Source organism: Odocoileus virginianus, chromosome 2 (genome assembly GCF_023699985.2).
Source record: "Odocoileus virginianus isolate 20LAN1187 ecotype Illinois chromosome 2, Ovbor_1.2, whole genome shotgun sequence".
NCBI classification, from domain to species: domain Eukaryota; kingdom Metazoa; phylum Chordata; class Mammalia; order Artiodactyla; family Cervidae; genus Odocoileus; species Odocoileus virginianus.
Genome location: NC_069675.1, coordinates 63,298,372 through 63,323,965, shown reverse-complemented (window position 1 = coordinate 63,323,965; position 25,594 = coordinate 63,298,372). Strand labels below are relative to the sequence as shown.

At 38.7% G+C, this 25,594-nt stretch overlaps 1 protein-coding gene and 1 long non-coding RNA gene across 4 annotated transcripts in view; one reads left to right on the top strand and one right to left on the bottom strand.

Moving 5' to 3' along the window:
• The first annotated feature begins 1,621 nt into the window (after positions 1-1,621).
• Positions 1,622-24,745, top strand: CNRIP1 (cannabinoid receptor interacting protein 1). Its single transcript, XM_020878601.2, has 3 exons — positions 1,622-1,900; positions 3,971-4,121; positions 23,745-24,745. Exons 1-3 carry the CDS (start codon positions 1,722-1,724, stop codon positions 23,907-23,909), a joined length of 495 nt encoding a protein of 164 aa, XP_020734260.1. The 5' UTR covers positions 1,622-1,721; the 3' UTR covers positions 23,910-24,745.
• The window catches only part of LOC110128061 (uncharacterized), a 44,478-nt gene continuing 37,519 nt past the window's right edge, over positions 18,636-25,594 (bottom strand). The window contains exons 4-5 of one of the 3 annotated variants that reach the window (XR_011492780.1): positions 24,758-25,386; positions 18,636-23,462 (exon numbers count right to left, since the gene is read on the bottom strand). This is a non-coding gene — a long non-coding RNA (uncharacterized lncRNA). Of the gene's footprint in view, positions 25,387-25,594 lie in introns of all 3 variants that reach the window. The other 2 variants (XR_011492781.1, XR_011492782.1) reach the window with 2 other exon arrangements.

Genomic DNA, 25,594 nt, shown 5'->3' with positions numbered 1-25,594 from the left:
ACCCACTCCAGTATTCTTGCCTAGAGAATTTCATAGACAGAGGAGCCTGGCGGGCTACAGTCCATGGGGTCACAGTCAGACACGACTGAGGGACTAACACTTTCATTTTCACTTTTTTAAACAAATTAATATATATGGATATATATCTGTATTTTTAGAAGCAAAGTAGCAGCAATGTTAGTAACTGTGGTGTGCTGGGCAAATCTATCCAATGTCAGGGAAACAAATGACCATACCCAATTCTGCAGCTCTACAGAATTTAATACCCTTCAAAGAGTAGTGTGGGGAATATTGCAGACAATCCTGAAATGAGAATTAAAGCTGATTTATTTTTTTTAGATGACCAGGTTTGTTCCTTTAAAAAAAAAAAAAAGCTGATTTATATTTGTAGAATGTAGGAAACAAATCACCTTCGAGATGGAGCTATTTTTAAAGAAAAGTATTATTACCGTGAGTGAGCAAAAACCACCGAACGGACTCATCTCGCCGCTTTGTCCTCACTAATCTGCTTCTCCATTCCCCAGGTGTGCTCCGCGGCCCTGGTACTATCCACGAGGTGGTGCTGAAGCAGGTGATCATTCCCCGCTATCCGAAGCCATTCCCAGTGGAGCCATAACACCCTTGGTCTTCCCTTGCCCCCAAAATCTCGAGCTGTCACCCGACTTCTGCACGCTTAATATGCAAATCTGAACTCTGCGGGGATCGCACCGGATGCCCTGCCAATAATCTTTTTACTGATCCCTCCTGTTGGCCACCGTCACCATGCCTTAGACTCATGCCAATTCCTTTAACAGGGTTATAATAGCTCATCCTACAAAATCAGTGTAAATGTATGTGATTCATTACACGGTGTCATTCTTGAGACAAGGACACGCATAATGTAAATACACACCCAAGAGAAGATGTGGCTCCTTGAATATGTATTGGTTATTTTCTTTTTCTTTTCTTTCTTTTTTTTTTTTTTTTTTTTTTTTTTTTGAGCGTATTCGTAATCCAGAATGGTTTGAAGTCCACATTAGATGGAATTGCGTGTATCCTCAGCCTTGTCCCCTAAACTTTGGAAAGATACGTTTCCTGAGATTAAAATCACTAGCTAACGGTTTCCTGCCCCGCTTTGGCCCCTCAGCCTCTTCCTGCCTGGCTGGGGCCAGATTCGCGAGCAACTGTGTCCACAGCCCTTCCTTCTCTGTGCGAGTGGATAGCCAGATTCCGAGGTCTTGGCGGCTGGATGTAGTGCCTCTTAAACCCAGGACCTACCCCGTCCCTCCCCATCCTCCCCTCCGCCCGCCCCGCGCCGCCCTAGGAGGAGTCTAAATGTCCGCTTCCCCCGCTGAAGGGGATTGTAATGCGTAAACAGGATTAACTCTCTCTCCTCCAGCTGCGCGGATCGGCCCGCGCGCGGCCTGCGGGCCGGAGTGAGCCCCATGGGTGCGCGGAGCGCGCGGCTCTGGGAGTGGGGGATGTGGGAGCACGACACCTCGGAGCTGTCCCTGGGGTCCGCTTCCTCGCCGAGGGGGGCTGGGGACCACAGCCTGGGGAGCTGCTCCTGGGAAGCCGGGGCTGCTGGCCGCGACGGCTCGGGCTCCTAGCGGCAGCCACCGCTCCGCCACCTCCCTCTCCCTCCCCGCGCTTCCTCTCCGCCCACCGCGCTCCAGCCGCCCGGTCGCCGCCGGCTCAGTCCTCCGCCCCCCCGGAGCCGCCGCGCCCGCCCGCGCCCAGCCATGGGAGACCTGCCGGGCCTCGTGCGCCTCTCTATCGCCCTGCGCATCCAGCCGAACGACGGCCCGGTTTTCTACAAGGTGGACGGGCAGCGCTTCGGCCAGAACCGCACCATCAAGCTGCTCACGGGCTCCTCCTACAAGGTGGAGGTGAAGATTAAGCCCACCACGCTGCAGGTCGAGTGAGTGCGGGCGCGCGCCGCGGCTGACCGGCCTGTCTTGGGATACGCTGGGTGGACCGAGGCTCCCGGCACAGCCAGAGCCTCTCCCGGGCACCTCTCCCCTCGCCCGGAGGGCCCAGGAGGTTTTGTGGCGGGGGGGAGGTATGAGGTCAGCTCTCTGCTCCCTAGGTCATCTCCTTCGCTATTCTCGCTTCCCTCCACGCCTCGAAGGGTGAGGTGTTTAATACTGCAACTGGAAGCCAGGGGATCGGGGGCTTTTTCTTGTAAATTTCTCATCCTTTCTGTCCAGCCATTGATGCGGACCCTTAGGCGGCCGGGCTGGGGCGGAGGGGAGAAGCTCGCCTTGGGCTTCACCTACCGCAATTCCGGTTCATCTCCGCCGGGTTCTGCAAGACTGAAGGAGGCATAAAGGCTGAGTAATGAGGTATAAAATTGGGGGTGGCTGATTACTGGGGCTTCTTAAGGATGCTCGCCACTCATCCATCAGCCATTATGAGCCCGGAACCCCGGGGCTGGAAAAGCAAGACGGAGGGCAGCCTTGCCGGCTTAGGCCTAGTTTCCCTTGCCTGGTGTGTTTCTTTTTCTCCTGAATTGTCTGTTCAGCCTGGTGATGGGATTAGCAACATCTTACAACAAAAGGATGGTGGTGTGTGTGTATCTGTGTGTGTGTCTGTGTGTGACAGGAACTATCTCGTCTCTGCTATCAGAGGTGGTTGTATCCTGTAAACCTCAGGCTAGAAAGTCAGTGAGGAAGGTGCAGGAACTTATGGGGAAGTATCCTTTACCATGAGAGGTGGAGTCCTTTACCTCTCAGCTTCTACCTAAGCATGGTGTGAAGTCTAATGTGGAAAGAGGAAAGAAACCACCCCGTATTGTATCTACTACCATTTGCTGAGCTCGGAAGTTGGGGTGGAGAGGGCTGATATCTTAAGTCTTCCCCAGTAGACCTTAATTCAACAAAGTTGTATCTGCCAGTAGACTTTAATTCAACAAAGTTGTATTGGCCTTCTAGGTGCCAAGCTCCAGTTGAAAGACCTAGAATCAAACCTGGCTTGATTCTGATGCTCTTGGTCCATTTACTTGTCAGCATCCCCAACAGCTCCAAGCATCCATTATTCTCACATTTCCCAGTGTTCTGTGCATCTAGATATGATCTAGACTTTTCCTTCCCCATCTTTCCTGGCAAACCCTTCTACCAAGTTACCTGGTCTAGTTACCTCAGGGTAGTTCCCTCTCTATTTTTCAAGTTAATCTAAAAACAAATTTGTGTTAATGATAAAAATTTTTTTCTTGTTATACTTTAATTTTATCAAAGTGCTTCAATGCCTTAACCAGTGGTTCTCAAACCTGAATGTACATGAGAATCACCTGGAGGGCTCTTTAAAACACAGATGACTGAACCTCACCTTAAGTAGAAATAGTGAACTCTAGCACTAGAGTGGAGCTTAAGAATTTGCTTTCTGATAGATTGGCAGGTGATACTGACACTGTTGGTCCAGAGATGACACTTCAAGAACCATTACCCTAACATGAAGAAATGATGCAGTGAGAATTTTTGGTATATGCCTGGCTTGAGGAGGAGTACCCCCCAAATCATGGGACCCCTAATGTTCTGTTGTTGGAACAGAAAAAAAATTATTAGAGAACTCATTCAGTGGTTCTGAATTCTACTTGTGCATTAGAATCACCTCTGCAATGTTAAAATAAATTTACAAATGCCCAAACCACACCCCAAGCCAAGTGTTTGAGATAGGCTGGGTATAGCTAGATTTTTAAAAGTTCCACAGATGAGAAACTAAAGAGGAAGACCATTGACAGAATCTGACTTAGCCTTATACAAGTATTCTGGATGAGAATACTCATGTCAATCCAGAGAGATTAAGCAGTTGATCTAGGTTCACATGGGTTAGTTGGGAAAGACAAGCTCCCTAAAGTTTCAGAACTTTCTATCACACCACAGTGTCTCTGTTAGCCACCCCTGTATGGTTTTTGCCCAGGGTTATGGTCCACACCAGGACAGGGTGCCTAAGCTAATTTCTACCATGTATGATCAACTCAAGTCCATTGCAGGAACATTTCCATCGGTGGTGTGGTTGTCCCACTGGAACTGAAGTCTAAAGAGCCTGATGGGGACAGAATCGTATATACAGGAACATATGACACAGAAGGTGTGGCCCCAACCAAGAGTGGAGAACGGCAGCCCATCCAGATCACCATGCCGGTAAGGTCTGCTTGGGAGTGTTGGGGTATGATGCCAAAGCAAATGGAAACCATGTAAAAGAAAATAATCACCATTTTCCCTTAAGAAAGGATATAAAATCAAATATTATGAAGTGTTATATCAGCTCACAGTTTCATATATTTGTTCATAATGTCCCAGTTGTTGTTTTAGTCTCTAAGTCATGTCCAATTCTTTTGTGACCCCATGGACTATAGCCTGCCAGGTTCCTCTGTCTATGGGATTTCCCAGACAAGAATACTGGAGTAGGTTGCCATTTACTTCGCCAGAGTATCTTCCCAACTCCAGGAGCAAGCCCACATCTCCTGCATTGGCAGGCAGATTCTTTACTCCTGAGCCACCTGGGAAGCCCAGTGTCTCAGTATGGTTAATTAATCCATGCTTCTCCAGTGATCAGTTTTATAGTAATTTCTTTGTGGCAAAGATTTAATTCTCTCCCTACATTTTTGTTATCTGTTCCATTGATCTGCCTATACTTATATCACTTCTGCATTGTTTTTACAGTATATGTTTGTGTATTTTATAATTGGCCACCTTACAGAACTTGCTTACTAAAATTCTTCATTCATTGATCTTGGATTTTTCAGGTAGACAGTCATAATCTATTAATACATATAATTGTGTCATTTTCTGGGTTTTATTTTTTTCCTGCCCTTATTGCATTGGCTGATGTTTCTAGAATAATGTTTTCCACTAATAGTGATAATCCTTGTCTCCAGCATTTCACTATTAGATATACTGTTAGTTTCGAATATTTATCTTGTTAAAGCATCCTTTTTCTGGTTCATTAAAAGATAATTGGGAGATGTGTTGAATTTCATTTCATTCCTTTATCTATCTATGGAAATAATTTGAAATATTTAACTTCTCTTTATTTCTTAAAAGAAACCCTACTTAATGTCATTTATCATTTTTAATATATTATTACATTGAAAATGCTAATATTTAAGGGTTTTAATTTTTAATTTTATTGTTTTTTTGTTTGGCTGATTTATCAGCAAATATGTAAAGACTTCCTCTATATATCAGATATTGGGAGAAGAGTGGTGAACAGAATAGATATCCCTGGCTTCATAGGGCTTCTAATGTAGAGGAGGAAAACATACTTTATACAAGATTATCAATTATAAAGTAAGTAATTATTATTGTACAGAATGTACTTAAAAAGTAGTGGTACCCTTGGGACATATACCAGGGGTCTTAGGATGGCTTTCTTAAGAGCTGAGAGGAGGGAACATTTGAGGAAAAAGGAGCTACAAAGATCAACAGCTGGAGGAGAGCAAAATGTGTTTCAAGGAATGAGTAGCCCAGCATAGCTTGAGCAGACAGTGAGGTAGAGACTGACTTAAGATTAAGATGGATTTAACCCAACATTGTAAATCAACTGTATTCCAATAAAAATTTTTTTAGAAAAGATTAAGCTGGAGAGGTAAACAGAGCTCAGATGTTAGAGGGCCTGCTTATTGAATTTATCTTCATGCTTTTGGGAATCCATTGAAGGTTTGTAAGTCAACTTTGGTATGCAATTTACATACAAATTGTATGTAAATATATTAGTACACCAATTTAAACTGTACAGTAACATAGATTTTGACTAATCACCACCCCAATAAAAATATAGAACATTTCTGGTCATCCTGAAAATTTCCTCCGTGCCTATCTGTAGTCAGTGCCCCCAGTCTTAGCCACTCTGAGCTTTTTGTCTCAATAACAGTTCTAATGGTTCTAGAATTTCATGTAAATAGAATCATAGCATTGTGCCTGATTTCTTTCACTTAGCATAATGTTGTAGTATAATGGTGAAGATATACAACAATTTATTTATCCCTTTACCAATAAATGAACAGCTGGGTTATTTGCAGCCTTTGGAGTTATAAATAAAATTGCTATGAATATTTGAGTATGAGTCTTAAAGTGAGCATGTTTTCATTTCTCTTGAGTAAATACCTAAGAGGAGATTTAACAAATCACATGGTAAGTATATGTTTAACCATATAAGAAATATCCTGATTGTTGTACCATTTCATATTTTTACTAGCAATGTATAAGAATTCTAGTTACTTTACATACTTAATTATATCAGTCTTTTAAGTTTGGAAATGCAAAAGACCTACATGAGCTAAAACATTTTATTCCATGATCTATATTGTAGTCTTTAAATTGGATAGCCTAAATCTTTCAGCTTTGTTTTATTCAAAGTCATTTTGACTATTCTAGGCCCTTGGCATTGTTTTATAGATTTTAGCATGAACTTGTCAGTTTATTCTCCAGTTCTCCAAGAACTGGAATATTAATTGGATTTGCAAATTGGGCAGTTTGAAAGGATTTGACACTTTAATATTGAGTCTTCTGATACACGAATATATCTGCTTATTTAGGTTTCTTTAATTTCTCTCTGTAATGCATTACAGTGTTTCCTATACAGGTTTTATGCATATGTTGTTAAATTTTTCATTAAGTATTTCATATTTAAGCACTATTATATATGATGGTTTACTATTTATAGAAATAAAATTGTTTTTTTTCTATATTCATCTTGAGTTCTGAGGCCTTGCTAATCTCACTTGTTAATCCTAATAGTTGTTCAGGATTTTTTTTGTAGAACACTTAAGCTTTTCCATGTTTGATATAATGTCTTCTGCAAATAAACAGTTTTTCTTCTTCTTTTTCAATTCATATTCCTTTCATTTCTGTCTTGATGGCAATGCCTAGGACCTTCAGTTTGATGCTAAGTAAAATTGATGAGAGTAGACATCTTTGTTCCTTAATCACAGGAAGAAAGCATTCAGTTTTTCAACACTAAGTATGATGTTAGCTGTAGAGTTTTTTATTAATTGCCTGTTATCAGGTTAATGAAGTTCCTTTTATCACTAATTTACTGAAATTCTACTGAGAGGTTTAAAAAAATATGAATGTGTCATATGTTTTCAAATATTCTTTTCATACCTACTGGGATGATCATATAATGTCTTCTTTATTCTCTAGTAGATTTTATTGTTTATTCAATGTTGAAACAACTTTAAGTTATTGAATACTAGGATAAATACCAATTGGTCAATGGGATGCTCCCTGTATATATGACTGGATTTGATTCATTAACACTTTATTGAGGATTTTACATCTGTGTTCCTGAGAAATATTGGTCTGTGGTTTTCTTTTTTTGTATTGTCATTGTCTAGTTTTGGTATCAGAATAATAATAAAATTATTTGAAAGTTTTTCACTCTTCTGTTTTCTGGAAGAGTTTATATTATTCTTTTTTTTTTTAACTTTTTTTTCCATTTATTTTTATTAGTTGGAGGCTAATTACTTTACATCATTGCAGTGGTTTTTGTCATACATTGAAATGAATTAGCCATGGATTTACATGTATTCCCCATCCCGGTCCCCCCTCCCACCTCATATTATTCTTATTAAAATATTATTTTTATTTAATGTTGGCTAGAATTCACCAATAAAGGCGTGCATTTCATTTTGTTTAAAGGTTTTTAGTTACAAATTCAATTTCCTTCTTTGATAACAGGCTATTTAGGTTTTATTTCTTGAGTTAATTTTTGTGATTTGTCTTTGATATCATTCATTTATTTCAACTAAATTGTCAAATTTGTTGGCACGAGGCTGTTGGTAAGAACCCTGCACCATCCTTTGATGTGTTAGGATCTCTAATAATGTTCACTCATTCTTTATGTTTATAATTTGCCATTCCTCCCTTATCCCCAACCAGTCTAGCTAGAGATTTACCCATTTTATTGACTTTTTCAAAAACCCAGTTTTGTTTTCATATGCTTCACTGACCCATTTTTCTGTTTCATTGACTTCCAATCCTATCTGAATTATCTCTTTCATTTGCATTAAAATATTTTAATTTAGGTTATACACACAGAGATAGAATTTGAGTCTATAAGTTAATGTTCTTACCAAATTTGAGTTATTTTTAATTACTATTTTGCCTCAAATTCTTTTCAACTTTATTCTTTCCCTTTCTTGTAGTGCTTCAATTACACACTGGACAGTTTGGTATTATCCTACAGGTCTTTAAGGTCTTGTCCAGTTTTCTTTTATGGATCTCCAAATTAGATAATTTCTATTGATGTATACTCAAGTTCACTGTTTTTTTCATCTGCCCCTTGTTTTCTGATTTTTTTTCTATCATTATATTTTTCAGCTCTAGAATTTTTATCTGTATTTTCTATAGTTTCCATTTCTCAAGATTCCTTATCTGTTTGCCCATTTTGACCATATAGCCCTTTACCTCTTTGAGCATATTTATAATTGCTGGTCTGAAATACTTATTTGGTAAATCTAGTATCTAGCCCCGGTTAGAGCAGGAATGACTTTTTTCCTGAATATGGGTCATGCTTTCATTGCTTGTTTGATAATATTTGATTAGAAACTAAACATTATAGACGGTATATTATTGATTTTAGTTTATTTTATTCTTTTGAGGATTATTTTCTTTTTGAGTTACATTCCTGGACTGAAGCTGCAAATTCTGTCTTTCCAGCAGGACAGCAGCTGAAATCTCTGCTTAATTTTTTTTTCAACTTCCAGTTGCTGCTTTTCTAGCCTAGTCCCCTTTGTCCCAGTGGAGTTTAGCAGTCAGCTGTGGAATTGGACAGTTTACACTAAGATTTTGGTATCCATCTACCCTGAGGTTTCTCTAAATTTCCAGTTTCTCTACCAGGCCTGAGCTGTTTGCTTTGGTACTTTCAAGCCATGAAGGCTCCAACTTCTCAGGTTTGGGAATGCATTCAATTAAAAAAAAAAAAAAGGCAGCAAACTTCCAAATCTTATTCAGCATAACTTTCTCTTTCAAGAATAGATGCTTCACTTAGATGAAATCAACCCTGCTAACACCCTGATCTGGGACATCTGAGGAGCCTGGCATCTTATAGTCCATGAGGTCGTAGAAGAGTCAGACACGACTTAGCAACTAAACCACCACCAACCTCTTGAACTAGAAACAATAAACTTCTGTTGTTTGATGGGGGGAAATAGACTCTTTACTGGTTAGTCTGCTTTTTCAAGCAGGAAAAACCCCCTCCCAGCAGCCTATACGTGCGATTAGCCTGTAGAATTATGGCGGAGTCACAGTCAGATTTTGGGTCTCACCTCTTCTGCAGCTCTCTTGCTTCCAGGATTTTCTCCCTAAGTTTCCAGCTGCTCTTCCAGCCCAGGACATTCTTCTCCCTTTTCCAGTAGGTAAAACTGCTATTTTCTTCTGCCAGAACTGCCTGGGATTGGGGAGCACCCTCAGGCAAAAACCCACAGGAACGGTTCTTAATTGTTAGAGTTGAGATCCTTCAAGAGTAACTCTGATTTCTGTCTTGCTTTCAGTTGCTTTTTAAATGCATCAAATAGCTTTTGTTTACATTTTGTCAGATTTTATAATTCTCTTTGTAAGTTTCATCCAACAGTTCCACCCCACTATTATCACCATTTTAAAAAACTTTTCAATGTAGGACTTCCATTTCCTGGTAACAGTGATAAGATTTGCCAGTTGTTAAAAATCAGTCTAGTAGAAATGTGTAGATTAGATGGGGAAATGGGCAAAGGACAGAAGGTCTTCACCGGTTAACATGGGGTGTTAGAGTTAATCGCTTTATAAAATGAATTGGGCACATTTTCATAGTTTGTGTTCTGAAACTGTTTACATGGTGTATGATTTAGCTGTTATTTGAAAGTCTGGCAGAATTTCCCCATAAAAGTCAGGATCCAAAGTAAAGATATTTGGAAAGAATATCCATAACTTTCAACTTAGTCCATAAGTTTGCCTTTGGAGAGGCTTTAAAGATTTTATTGAGTCCGTTTTAGTTGGTTTTCTGAGAAAACCATCCATTTCTACAGAAACACATTTTAAAAGGTATTTTTAGACTTCTAAAAAAATATTTGAAGATCACATATCCAGTAAAGGGCTGGTGGATCAAAATAAATCTTTTATATCAAAGATCCTTCTATTCTAGTGTATCGAGAATAGCATATATATCAATAATTAGAGTTAAAGGAATGATTAACTGGAAGCAAAATTGCAAATGCTTATCAGAATTTTATTTTTGTTTATTTTTATTTTTTAAAATTTTATTGAAGTTTAGCTGATTTACAGTGTTGTGTTGATTTCTTCTGTACAGCTAAGTTACTCAGTCATATATGTTTATATATTTTCCGGAAAATCCTGGAAGACTATATGTGTGTGTATATGCATATATATATATATATATATATATATATATATATATCTTCTTTTTCATAGTCTTTTTTTTTTCTTTTTTTTTTCATAGTCTTTTCTATTATGGTTTGTCATAAAACATTGAACATAGTTCCCTGTGCTATACAGTATGACCTTGTTGTTTTTCTATCCTATATATGTAATAATTTGCCTCTGCTAATCCCAAACTTCCTTTCCTTCCCTCCCCTACTCTCTCTCCCCCTTGGCAACCACAAGTGTGTTGTCTATATCTGTGAGTCTGTTTTTGTTTCATAGATATGTTGATTTGCATAGTATTTTAGATTCCACATGTAAGTGATATTATATGGTATTTGTCTTTTTCTTTCTGACTTACTTTGCTTAGTATGATAATCTCTAGGTCTATCCAAGTTGCTACAAATGGCATTATTTCATTCTTTTTGATAGCTGAGTAATATTCCATTGTATGTATGCACCACATCTTCTTTATCCATTCATCTGTCAAAGGATATTTAGGTTGTTTCCATGTCTTGGCTAAATGGTGCTGCTTGAACATAGGGATGCATGTATCTTTTAAAACTTTACTTTTGTCTGGGCATATGCCCAGGAGTGGGATTGCTGAATCCTATGGCAACTCTATTTTTAGTTTTTGGGGGGAACCTCCATACTGTTTTCCATAGCATCTACACCAATTTACATTCCCACCAATAGTGTACAGATCTCCGCCTTCTGTCCAGCATTTGTTATTTGTAGACCTTTTAATGATAGCCATTCTGACTGGTGTGAGGTGGTACCTCATTGTAGTTTTGATTTGCATTTCTCTATTAGTGATGTTGAGCATCTTTTCATGTGCCTATTGGCCATGTATCGAATTCTAATGAGAGCTCAAAAGGCCAGTGAGCTGACTTTAAGTTGTTCATTCTTTCACTGAACTGGTGCTGAGCACTGGGTCAGATACAGAGGCAGTCACAGGAGATGAGACTGTATCCTATTCAGGTGGTCACAGAACAGGAGAGGAGACCTCCCCTCCCCACCTTCTCCCTGGAACCAGAATGGGCTGAGGGGAGCAGAGCTATAACTTCCTCTGGTTTTAGAAGGGTGTGGAGTCATACTTCCTTTGCTGTAAGTTTAAAAAGAACACCAGAGAGAACAATTAACAAACAATTTAGAACTTAGTTTAAAACTTCTTAATTGGATTTGTAAACTAAGAACATCTACATTATTTTGAATGAGACTGAAATACGGTACTTTTTTTAGTATGAGTATAATTTAGACATATCCATAAAAAGAAAGATTTTATTTTCTGGATCAGGATTGCCTGTCCAGGTACCTGCTAAAGGGCTGGAGAGCTTTTAAGTTACTCAATACCTTTGGGGTGTGTTGTGGGGAAAAGAATATCTACGCTCTAACTCAAGAATCCTGAGTTCTATCTGTAAAGCCTAGATTCTTCCATATAACTTCTACTCTAGAAGAAGCAGGTGATTGATAGTTGAATGTTCCAGCAGTGATCACATAGCATTAGGTTTGAGCATTGGCCATGCATTTGTGTTTTATATGTAGTAGGCTGATTCTCAGGAAAACATGGAAATTAGAGGTTTTCTGATTATGTCAGCAGCTCTGGCATTGAATTCAAATATTCATTCTAGTGGTGAAGCTTTCAGCTAGTTTCATCATTATCCTGTGACATTTTTAAGCTACCATTATTATGACTCAAGTTTTAAAAAGTGTAGACATACCATATTCTCACAGGCAACACTAAAACCTTGAACTTCCAGGTAAATACAGTCAGTTAAGCAGCAAGTTCCTGGATTATTAAATTTACATACTTTATCAAGGGAAACATCTGTGGTGTGGGTGCCTTAGGAAACCTCTAGAATGTCAGAATTAAAACTGGAAGTTATGAAGGTATTAGGATGTCATCTTCTTCTATAATTAACTCTGTGTTGGTCCCTCAGTTGTGTCCGACCCTTTGAAATCCCATGGACTGTAGTCTGCCAGGTTCCTCTGTCCATCAGATTCTCCAGGCAAGAATACTGGAGTGGGTTGCCGTTCCCTTCTCCAGGGGATCTTCCCAACCCAGGTCTTCTGCATTGTAGACGATTCTCTGTCATCTGAGCCATGAGAGAAGCCCCATAATTAACTGTGATCCCAGGCAAACTTAACTCAGTGGGCCTGTTTCTTTAATACAAATAGGTGAATTCTACTCTTTGATCACTAAGCCCACTGTCAGCCCTAACATGGTATAAAAATTATAAAATTACCCTTAGGGTATGATTGATACTAGTTATTTGCTGAAGAAGTCAGATTCTCAAATACTGTCATTTAGGATGACACCAACTAGGACTGAAATCCAACAAATCCATATAGGATTCCTTTCTGGTTGGGTACAGGCATGCTGAGAAGTGTGGCTATGCATCCCAGCATCTCAAGGGATTTGCATGTTTCTTTAAAAAACTGTGAAATATCAAGACAAGATTCAGAAATGTGAGCTTTTAAAGCACCAGTAATCCCTGCATTTTGATTTGGTTCATTTTCAGATTAACTTTCACATAAATACATTCTATAGTTGTAATCATTTTTAATATATATTGTCCAACTTTCTACATATTTTTAAAATTTTAATGGTAATATAAGACTCTATCACAATGTATCATGATTAGACTTACCCAGATATTAGATATATTGATTGTCCCATCATAAAAAGTGCTATAATATAAAATTTTATATATGTATATATATATATATATATATATATACTTCAATCTGAGTAAAAATATTTGGTCAAAAGAACTGAATCTTTAAGGCTGTTCTCCAATATGGCATTTTGGTGTTTTGTTTTTTTTTAAGTTGTACATACTATTTTACAATGTTACTAGCAATGAAGAAGCCTACTGACTTTATTATAATTATGACATCACTGAGATGTCATAGATTTTCTAGTTTACTTTTCACTATGTAATAGTGTAAATGTAATATGTACTAGATGTACATATTAAATGTACAAATGTAATAGATTTTCTAGTTTACTTTTCACTATCACAAGAATGAACATTTCTACATGTCAGTTTAATTTTGCTTCTTCTATAGATTGTTTTTTCATGTTTTGTCAATGCTTCTGTTGGAAATTATTTTTTTAAATCACAGACTCCTAATAAAGAAAAAAATCTGTCATATCTATCCTGTTTCTCTTACTCTTGCTTTATTTTATTTTTCATTGTATAGAAATACAATTACACTAAAATTTTTCATTTTCTATTATGATTTTTTCTTTTAAAATGAAGATGGTTATTTTTTCATAGTTAACAGTCTATTTTGGGTTTCCCATAATTTTAGATTTTATGTGATTTAACTTTCCTCTAATTCAAATTTGATTTATGTTTATACTGTACATCATTTCCAAAAGATTTAAAATGGTATTTCACATTTTATGAGTCCGAGCAATAAAGCCTAGGTCCTTAAATATAATTTCTACTCTAGAAGAAGAAGGTGATTGATTATTCCAACAATGATCATACAGCTTTTGGTTGAGCATTGGCCATGCATCTGTATTTTATCAGTGATAGGCTAATTCAATTACAGTTGAAATTAGAATTATCATTAATTGAAATTAGAAGTTTTCCTGATCAAGCAGCTGAAATGTTAAGTGAAAATTTCATTTTTGTGATGAAAGCTTTGCATATGCTTTAACACTATCCTATGACAAAACTTCTGTCAAGCTTAAATATTATACATTGCTGACACAACCACTTACATAAGTAATAAGGAAGTCTTGAGATGTCCAGGTAAACTCAATTAATCAAGTAGGTGAAGCTAGCAAGGAAAGCTGAATTAAAGGTACACCAAACAACTTCTTATAAGTCTAGGGTTATCTCAAGATAGTTTCTTAGATGTTTAAACATTGGATAAATGATGCTAGGATACTTGGCAGCCTCTGTTCTTTCCTGATGCCTTTCCTTCTTTCCTGATCAAAAAATATTTCAGATGGATTATGAGATTATCTCTAAAGCATCAAATTTGTAAAAAAATCAAAATGAAAAGAATGTATCTAAACCTAAAAGAAATGGAAGAAATCCAAAGGTAAAAAAGGAAGAAATCCAGAGATTAAAAATGGAAAACTCTTGATTACATAAATGTAGATTTCCTGTTAAATATTGTAAACAAAGTTAAATTAAATTTTCCTTAAAAGGCAATTTAAAAGGCAAATGATACTTGGTGACATGTGAAAAACTTGATAAATAACATGGATGGTTAAGCAGTGGTGCCTCGATTTACCACTGCCTGTGCAGACAATGCTGCAGCCCTGAAGCTGAACTCAGGATGTTATCAAATGCCATCTGACTTAGATTAGTGGCAGTGATCTCTTTATTCACATAATTCCAGAGGCCCTGGTACCAGGAATTTATGAATGATACCCAACTCTAAGGGCTTCCCCGGCAGCTCAGTGGTAAAGAACCTGCCTGCCAGTACAGGAGACAGGGGATGTGGGTTCCATCCCTGGGTGGGGAAGATCCCCTGGAGAAGGAAATGGCAAACCCACTCCAGTATTCTTGCCTGGGAAATCCAATGACAGAGGAGCCTGGTGGGCTACAGTCCATGGAGTCACAACAGAGTTGGGCACGACTTAGTGACTAAACACTACCACCCAAGTCTAAAAGCTCTCCACCCCACCCCCACTTCAAAGAGTATTGCTGACTTGTATTTTAATGGGACTAATTCTCCACTTAGTCCCTTCAAGGAGAGAGCCCAAAGGGAGATTCTGTCTGCATTATGATAAGTCATCACATTATTCCCCTTTTGGTTGGCCCTCTTAGACAAGAGACTGGGGGGAGTTTGGAGGAATGAGGCAAGCAATACATGAGCTTGTTGTGAGCCTGTGTTGTGCGGGAAGGTGGCCTTACACATGGATTCCCAAACATAAAATGTGTTCCTCCTGTCAACTCTTTCTAATATTTTGGCACAATCTGTTACTTCATATATAAAGAATTCTTAGAAACCAGTAAGGAAGAGAACCTTACTGGACATAGGAAATTGAAAGAGAAGGACATAGGAAATTGAAAAATAAGCAAAAAAAATAAAGAGGCAATTCACAAAGGAATGCAAATCATCAATAAATATTAAAAAAGATTTACTTTCACTATTATAAATATATATATAAATAATACAAGGCCAATTTTCACCCACAAAATTGGCCAAATATTAAAAAATAATACTACTAATTCAGTGCTAGTGTATTTCTTTATGAAATATGATTTATACTCTAAATTGATTTTGGGTTCTGCAAACTTGCTGAATTTGCTTGTTAATTGCTTCATAGTTTTTGCACACATTTTTATCGTGAATTGAAGTTTTGTTTCCCTTTTTCCCCTTCTTGCCTTAATTAGAGCCACTAATACAGTGCTGAACAGGAATAGAAGCAACTGCTTTCCTTGCCTTATTTCCATCTTATAGGGAAAGGACTCGGTTCACTTAATGTTGAAGGTGATGTTAGCTATTGTTTTTTTATTGATGGCCCTTAATCAGACTGAAGAACTTTTCTTCTATTCCTAGTTTGCTGAGAGTTTTTATTATATATATGATTATAAAATATAAGGATGGTAAAAGGTATAAATAAGGATGGTATAAGTATAAAGTATAAGGGTGTTGAATTACCACATGTTCTTTCTACATTTATTGATATGATTACATAATGTTTCTCCTTTATTTTGTTAATATGGCAGATTACATGGATTTTCAGATATTGAACCATCCCTGAGTTCTGAAGATAAACCTCCAATATAATATCCTTATTATGTATTGCTGGATTTGATTTACTAATATTTCAAGCAAATAAAATTATATGTAAGTTTTATGCATAAATCCATAAGGAATTTTTGTCTGCAACTTTCCTTTACCTGTAATATCTTGGTCAGGTTTTGGTATCAGGGTAACAGTGGCTTCACAAAATGAATTGAGAAGTATTCCTTTCTCTGTTGCGTAGAATCAGTATTTTCCCCTTAAGTGTATGAATTTATCATTGAAGCCACTGAGCCTAAAATTGTCTTCCTGGTAAGAATTTTAATTACAAATTCAATTTCTTTAGTAGTTAGAGATTTAGTGATAGTTTGTGTCTTTCAAAGAATTTGTACATTTGTATACCAAATGTATTGGTATATGTTGTTCTTTAGTCTCTAAGTTGTGGCCAACACCTGCAACCCAGTGGACTGCACCCTGCCAGGCTCCTCAGTCCTTGAGATTTCCTAAGCAAGAATACTGGAGTGGGTTGCCATTGCCGTCTCCCAGGGATCTTCCCAACGCAGGGATTGAGCCCATGTCTTCTGCATCGGCAGACAGATTTTTTACCAGTGAGCCACCAGGGAAGCCCATATTGGTATAAGGATCCTAATCTAAGGATTCCATGTTGTTACCAATATAGGATCAATAGTGATAGCATCTTTCATTCCTAATATTGGTAATTTGCTTTCTTTTTCCTGCTCAGTTTTGCTGGAACTTATCCATTTTAAAGATAGTTTTTTAAGAAGATTTTAGTTTCATCAGTTTTTCTTTACTGTTTTTTCTTTTTCTGTTTCATTGGTTTGTGCTCTTTATTGCTTTTCTTCTTCTTACTATAAGACTAGCTAAAATTAAAAGAACTGGCAATGTCAGCTTTTGGAGAGAATGTATCAATAGAACAACTGAAACTCATATTGCTGGTGGGAAAGTAAAATGGCACAATCACTTTGGAAAAGTTTAACAATTTCTTATGAAGTTAAGCATACTTATAAGACTTAGAACTTTTAGCCCTATCTATTCAGCTAAGAGAAATGGAAAATAAGGATTTACTAATAAAATTTCAAATGGTACAGGAATAGAGATGTTTGGAATCCAGTAGGAATTGGTAGGTCATACCACAGTAAAAGTCACAGATGCTAATTTATACTGAATTTGTTTACTAATGAAGTAACATCATGTCTCTATCAATATAATAAGTTGATTCTGTGCTCCTAAGTCAATGAATTTCTGCGTCACTTTATCCTTGATGAATTTCAAATGTCACTGGTGAAATTGAGTAGAATGGTGAATGGAGAGAAGTACTCTGGGGATTCTAGGTCATATGGTTGTAAGACCACCACAGAAATTGTTTAAAATAAATTCTTCAGGACTTTCTTGGTGGTACAGTGATTAAATATCTGCCTTTCAATATAGGAGACATGAGTTCAATCCCCAATCTGGGAGTATTCCATGTGTCATGGGGCAACTAAGCCCATGTGCTACAATTACTAACCCACGCTCCCGAGCCCATGAGCCACAGCTACTGAACCAGCACAACTACCGAGCCCGAGTGCTGCAACTATCATCGCCCAGAGCCTGTTGTGCCTGGAGCCTTTTCTCTTCAACAGGAGAAGCCACCGCAATGGGAAGCCCATGTACTGCAACTAGAGAGTAGACCCTGCTCTCCACAACTAGGGAAAGCCGCACAGAGTAACAAAGACCCAACACAACAGAAAAAAAATTTTCAATAAAATATTTACTGTTTATTAACAAGTCAAGATTCCTCACTTGTTACTGAGGACAACAAATGAGTCTCCTCTCCTTAGAATCTGGGTTCCCCTTCACATTGGTTGTGAAACAGAAGTGTACCAAGGCTTGTAACTTGTAAGAACACTAACGTAAATAAAATGTCCAGGTATATAGTAGAGTGTCAGTTTCAGAATACTATAGACTGGCAGGCTTAAACACCAGATATTTATTTCTCACAGTTCTGGAGGCCGGAAATCCAAGATCAAGGTGCCAGCAGACCTGGTGTCTGATGAGAACACTCTTCCTGATTCATAGACAGCTTCTTTCTTATTGTGTTCTCACATGAAGGAAGGGAGAAACAGATCATCCCTCTCATGTCTGTTTTTATAAGGGCACTAATCCTATTCATGAGGGCTCCATCTTCCCGCCGTAATTACTTCCGGAGGACCCCACTTCCAGATACTATCACTGGGGATTTAGGCTTTACCATTTGAATTTTGGGGAGATACAAACAGTCTGTAGTGGCATCCTAAAACATTCTACACATGACAATTCATAGATATTCTTCTCATTCAGGGAGAAAAAAGAAACACTGTTCAGTAGCTTGTAGCCCATTTGCTTGTACACTGGTTATCATTTTCTAGATGAAAATTAGGAAACCTAGGTTCTTGACTTGCTCCTACCACTAGCTGGCTGCACAGTACTAGAGTAACTCACTTAACCTCTCTGAATTAGTTCTTTCATCCACAAAATGGAGATGTTAAAACCAGACACAAGACTGAATGAGATAAAGGATAGTAATTGTGTATTTTAAAAAAGAGAGCTATTAAATGCACAGAATTATCCTGTGTATCACTGGGGAGCTTGCCTGGGTAAATTTTCCTTGGAAGGCACAGATGGGTTGGGAGTGGGTAGAAAGCTATGTAGTTGTTTCTGTTCTTCAAAAGCAATGTCCGTTTTGAAGACCCCATCTGTTCTCAGCCAGAACAGAAGAAATCCCGAGTTAGGTAGAGATGGCTAGGAAATAGAGCTCCAGAAGGAAGAATAGAAAGAGCACTTATGAGAAGTTAAAACAATTAAGATGTGGGAGAGGAAAATATATGCCTAGTCAGCAGCAGTTTAGTTTACTATAACATGACCTTGAGTCCAACATTAATAAAAGAAACAAAATAGAATCTTTAGCTGTGACTTGCTGTCAACATATTTCTGTTTTGGTTTACTGTGTTGCTGAGAATTCTTGGATGGAGACTGTCTTAGTTGTAAGGTTACCCAGATGTTAAGTGTAGTGCCTTAGGGCTTCTGTTTTTGTTTATTGCCTGTGGTCATAATCATCTTTGTTTGTTTTTGTGGCTAACTTTTATTTATATCTATTTCCAAAAAGGCCTCAGTATTGTTTCTCCCACTTACCTAATCTTGTTTCAAGCTGCTCCTGCAAAAGTTTAGTTGGTGTTTATAAAATATTTTTAGAACTTAATTCAGTTGCACTTAAAATGTACAGTATCCTACGTTGGTCAAAAATAATACTAAGTCATCTCAGTGATTTGTAAAATGAGATATCAGTTTATTATTACCACTTAAGGGTGGTATTATAAACAAAGTTGTATCATACTTCATACTATGTATCCTTAATAGATTTTATTAAATCCCTAGGGTTTGAGGGATATTTGTATTAATTTTTCAGGGGTGATAGATCCATCTCACCATTTAAAATATTCTTTCTGCTTATAAAAGTAACATATTTATTGCAGAAAATCTAAGTAGAAAGCTAGAAAAAGTTTACTTAGGGAATTCTTGTTAATATTTTTCCATGTTCTTTTCTCTATACATCTAGTATATTTGAGCTCATTTTCATCCATCTTTTTTCTGTTAACATTGTTTTAATCATCTTCTGTCATCATTAAAACTAAATTCCTGGGCTTCCCTGGTGGCTCAGTGTTAAAAACCCACCTGCCAATGCAGAAGACACAGTTTCAATCCCTGATGCGGAAAGATTCGACATGCCACTGGGCATCTGAGCCTGTGTGCCTGTCTCTAGAGCCCATCGACCACCACTGCTGAGCCCATGCACTGCAACTCCTGAAGGCCGCGTGCCCCAGAGCACATGCTCCCCAACAAACAGCCACCGCAGTAAGAAGTTCGGGCACCACAGCCAAAGCACAGCCCCCACTCACAACCACGGAAAAGCCTTCACGACAGTGAAGACCCAGCACAGCCAAAACTAAATGAATAATAAATTAAAAAAAAAAAAAACCCGAAATTTCTGTTTAGTGGTTATACATATTCAGAGTACAGATATACCACCATTTTTCATAATACTTTCCTAAAGTTTTAGGTTTAAACTGCTTCTGGTATTTGAAAATGTTTGCTGAGTTGATAGGTGAACAAGTTACAAAACTCTGAAAGTTTGTATTTCTTTAATTACTAATACTACTACATTTGAATATTTTTCAGAGTTAACCAATTTTTTTAATGAACTGTTCAGTTTTATCCGAATGTTCTTAGTAGTTCTTAACATATTTTATGTTAAGGATATTAGCTCTTTGGTTAAACTTGTAAATATAATTTGGCTTAACATTTTTTTCTGATTATGAAAGTAAAATTTGATCATTAAAGTACCAATAAGTACATAGAAGAAAATGAAACTTATTCCATCAGCATTTACATGTATATTTTTTTTTTTTATTGGCTGCACTGGGTCTTCGTTGCTGCATGCAGGCTTTCTCTAGTTGCGGAGAGTGGGGGCTCCTCTCTAGTTGTGCACCGGCTTCTCACTGCTATGCCTCCTCTTGTTGCAGAGCCTAGGGTCTAGGCGCATGGGCTTCAGTAGTTGTGGCCCCTGGCTCAGTAGTCGCTTCTCACAGGCTCTAGAGCACAGGCTCATTAGCTGTGGCATATGGGCTTAGTTGCTCCACAATATGTGGATCTTCCTGGACCAGGGACCGATCTCGTGTCCCTACACTGGCAGGAGGATTCTTAACCACTGGACCACCAGGAAAGTCCTGTATAATTTTAATGAAATTAATGCTAGACAGTCTTATTGGTTCTCTGCTTAGTTCAGGTAACAATACAGAATAATGGAAAATTTTTATTTAAATATTTACATTTAGAATTGTTACATAGTATTCCACTATATAGATATGCCATAATGAATTAAGGATGGAAATTTATAATTCAGTTTTTCACTATTCTGAACACTGTGATGTCAAGATAAATTATAAATGAAATTGCTATACCCAAGTATGTTCACAGCTTTCAGTTCAGTTCAGTTCAGTCGCTCGGTCTTGTCCAACTCTGTGACCCCATGAATCGCAGGATGCCAGGCCTCCCTGTCCATCACCAACTCCCAGAGTTTAATCAAACTCATGTCCATCGAGTCGGTGATGCCATCCAGCCATCTCATCCTCTGTCGTCCCCTTCTCCTCCTGCCCCCAATCCCTCCCAGCATCAGGGTCTTTTCCAATGAGTCAACTCTTCGCATGAGGTGGCCAAAGTATTGGAGTTTCATCTTCAGTGTCAGTCCTTCCAGAGACAAATTACCCTTCCAAAAGGCTATGTAATTCAGTTCCCACTGGCAGGGTTAAGAATACCTGTCTCCTTGTTGCTCATTAAAAATCAATATTTATAATTTTTAATCAACTTTGTTGCATATTTACATATAATAAATATACCCATTTTAAGTATACTGATCAATGAGTTTTAACAAACACATACATGTGCTCTTGTAACCACCACCCCAATCAAGATGTAAAATGTTTCCGTTACCTGCAAAAAGTTGCCTCTGGCACATTTTCATCAATCATCTATCCCCTCCTCCTACCTCAGGTAACCGAGGTAACCACAGATATTTCCTCCCAGCATAGATTATATTCTGGGGCTTCCCTGATGGCTCAGCAGGTCAAGAATCCACCTGCAATGCAGGACACACAAGAGATGCAGATTAAATCCCTGAGTCAGGGAGATCCCCTGGAGTAGGAACTGGCAACCCACTCCAGTATTCTTGCCTGGAAAACTCCATGGACAGAGGAGCCTGGCATTCTATCACTATAAACTACATAGATATACATATATATGTACATAAATATATGGTACATATATGTACATATAGTACATATATTCTTTGGGGGTCTGGATTCTTTTGCTCAGCATGTCTTTTTTTTTTTTTTCCCCCAGCATGTCTTTGAAATCCAACCTTATTGCTGCCTGAATCAGTATGTTCTATTTTATTGTTAAGTAAAAAGTCTTTTTATATTAGTAGATATACCAAAATGTGTCTATCAGCAGGTAAATGCTGAAACATTTGGGTTGATTCCAGTCTAGGGCTTTTGTGAATAAAGCTGCATATTTGTGCACAGGTCTTTAAGTCATGACTTTCTATAAAGAGAGACTTCATTTTCTTAGCTGAGAGAAGATTTGTGGACTCGAGGTACATCATCCACTGTTACAAGTCAAGCAAATTTTCCAAAGGCAAGCCAAATCTTGTTTTGGGATCAGATTAACAAGATGAGGCAATGGTGCAGGATATAATTTTGAAAGCATCTTGGAAAGCTATCTGGGAAGCACCTGATCACCCTTCCCCTGTGGCAGCCGCTAGCAGAAGGCTCCTATTGCTCACTGCCCTCCCCCCTCCACGTCTTCTGGCTCCTGACAAGTCTAAGAACCCTGCTAAGTCAGTCCGTGTCTCCTCCCATGACAAGGGAGGGTCAGAGGAGAAAATAACAGCAGGCATCATGCTGTTTAATGCCAGGTCCCCTAAATAGCTCCAGGAGACGGTGGCAGGGTCAGGCTACCCCGCAGGCCACTTGAGCCCCTGCCCAGCGGCCTCTAGGGTATTCTGTACCCTCTTCTCAGCTACATGAGAATTGTGTGCTCATGACTCTGGAGAATTCTGTGCAGTGTTTTCAGGGCCTGTCTTCTGGTAGAAGGTAGCAGATTTCTTGAGAGCAAGGAGCATCCCTTATACAAATTTTTCTATGTGTAAGTCACACAGTAGATATTCAGCTATGGCTTTGGATAATGTATAATCAAAACCTGAGGCATGGGCATGGCTTATAAACACTCAATAGTACTTGAAAGTTAGCATCTTTAACAAGCAAATGCTTTCAATAAAATAGGTTTTCGTGGAGTTGAAATTAATGATGAGAGGGCAGTTGTATATTATGTTTAGTCATGTTGGACACACGTTATTTTGTACAACTGTTTTATTAAACAGAAACCAAAAGCAATCATTAAACACCATTTCTTCTCTTCTCTTCCCAATCTCCCTTCTGTGGCAAGCTCTGAAATTCTGAGATTCTAAGAGTGGTTTCCAGAACTTCAATTTAGGAAACATACACATTTGGAGAGTTATTTTTATGAAGGCAATATCATAGCAAATGCAATAAGTGTAATGGGAATGTGATTTTATAGAGAAATAAATGACTTACAGATAGCTTTTCAGGAAAATCTCTCTTGTAATAAAGGAAGATCATTCATTACAGTAAAAGGCCTAAGCTTTTATCACAGGAGCCCGGAGTGATTATACTGGTTACTGAAACGTGAGGGGCAGAGTGTGGGGAGGAGGAGAGTTAGTCATTGCGAACCTCTTGGTGCAGGAATCTGTTCTTGCAGCAGTCCACATGGTCAGGTCACAATGTTCCTGTAAACCTCCAACAAGATGAATGTTACTCTCTGTTCTGCAACATTTTACCTCTATATGACTAGAAAAGTGTTTTACTCTTTAAAAGTCAGAACCTTGAAAACGGGCTATCCTGTGTATTTCAGGTAACATTCTTACCTTGAAGCAAAAACAATAGAATGGGAAGGTTAAAGTAAAAGAAACAGCTCTAATATGGAGTCAGATTTGTTCTTCCCTATTACGAACATCAGCTTTTGTCTATTGCTGGTGGCAGAATGAGTTTTTGATGGAGTGTGTTTCTCTTCCCTCAGTTCACTGACATTGGGACCTTCGAGACAATGTGGCAGGTCAAGTTCTACAATTACCACAAGCGAGATCACTGCCAGTGGGGAAGTCCCTTCTCCGTCATTGAGTATGAATGCAAGCCCAACGAGACCCGCAGTCTCATGTGGGTGAATAAGGAGTCCTTCCTCTGAAGATAGCACTTTCTGATGCTGCTGGACAGTCTCTTCAGAGATCCACTTTTAGATAACCCAGCACAAGGCTTCACCGAGGCACACCAAACCATTGCCAGTGTCCTGTCTGGTGCCAAGGACCCACTAGCCCTGATCATTTTTGAAAGTGTAATTCCCCTCTGATGCAATATCCCTGACACAAAAGATTGTGATGTTCCCTGCCCAAGAGGCTCTCTTTCTGTATTCTGTATTGATATCCCTGCCTCCAATTGTTCTTGGTCACCCTGGTGACCTCTTGGAGGAGCTTCGTGGAATCTGCAGGCCCTGTCCCGCACTTAACTTCTCCACTGATGACTGTGCTGTTCCGTTTCCAAGTTGAGTGCTTCCCTCTTTTTTGTTAAATGTTAAAATAAAAAATAACAATGTGCGTGGGTTCCATCCCAAGTATGCTATGGTAACATGTAACTTGCAATGTTTTCCAACTCTCAACGCAGGCTTTGTGAAAATGTGATGCAAACTGCAGTCAATGAGACTCAAGTGTTGTGCTTTCTATAAACAGCTTGGCTTTTTCAGGGAAGGATAATGACAGAAGAAAAGGACAAATGTTTGAGTATTTGTAACTTATTAGAACTCAAGTGATGTATTATGCTGTGGCCTAGAGGAAGTAGGAAAGAGCCTTGTGTGGACTACTGCTGAGGTGACCAAAAGTGACAAGGTTACCTTTCTGGAAAGTGATTGTGGTGTCCAAACAGGCATACTGATGGCCTCCCTACTTTCCCCTTCACTCGAACTTTGTAAAACTGTGTATGGAAATGTAATCAACTTTTGATATTTCTTAATAAAGACATTGAAAATCATCCTTGACTTACTTTCTTAGTTTGGGCAATATCTGTTCAGCAGGTCGACCTCTGCTTCAGGTCAGCTCTACTAAGACTGTTCCCAAGTCCAAAGTGGTACTGCTCACTGCGTGACAGGTCAATAAATCAAGAGACGATGTGTCGGGGGTCAAAGAATAGAACTTGATTTGGAAAGCCAGCAACCCAAGAAGATGGTGGACTAGTGTCCCAAAGAACCATCTTACCTGAATTGAATTCAGGCATCCTTCAGAATACTAAAAAGGGAGGCTGCTGCTGCTGCTACTGCTAAGTCGCTTCAGTCGTGTCCGACTCTGTGCGACCCCATAGACGGCAGCCCACCAGGCTCCCCTGTCTCTGGGATTCTCCAGGCAAGAACACTGCAGTGGGTTGCCATTCCCTTCTCCAATTCATGAAAGTTAAAAGTGAAAATGAAGTCATTCATTCGTGGCCAACTCTTCGCGACCCCGTGGACTGCAGCCTACCAGGCTCCTCCGTCCATGGGATTTTCCAGGCAAGAGTACTGGAGTGGGTTGCCACTGTCTTCTCCACAAAAGGGAGGAAATGTGGCTGATTGTTGCAAACTTCTTAATGTCGGAGTCGTTTTTCTTGCAGCTGTCTGCATAGGTCAGGTCATGATGTTCCTGTGAACTTCCAACAAGACAAATGTTACTCTATCTTTTGCAACCTTATAATCTATGATTAGAAAAATGAGAAACTTTTAAAGGCCAGAGCCTTGAGAATGGGCTATCCTGTGTATTTCAGACTATAGGCAATATTCTTTTACGAAAGGTATAGAGCCAGCATGACAAGGCACTGACAACAGAACACAAAGATTAGAGCTAAAGGGAT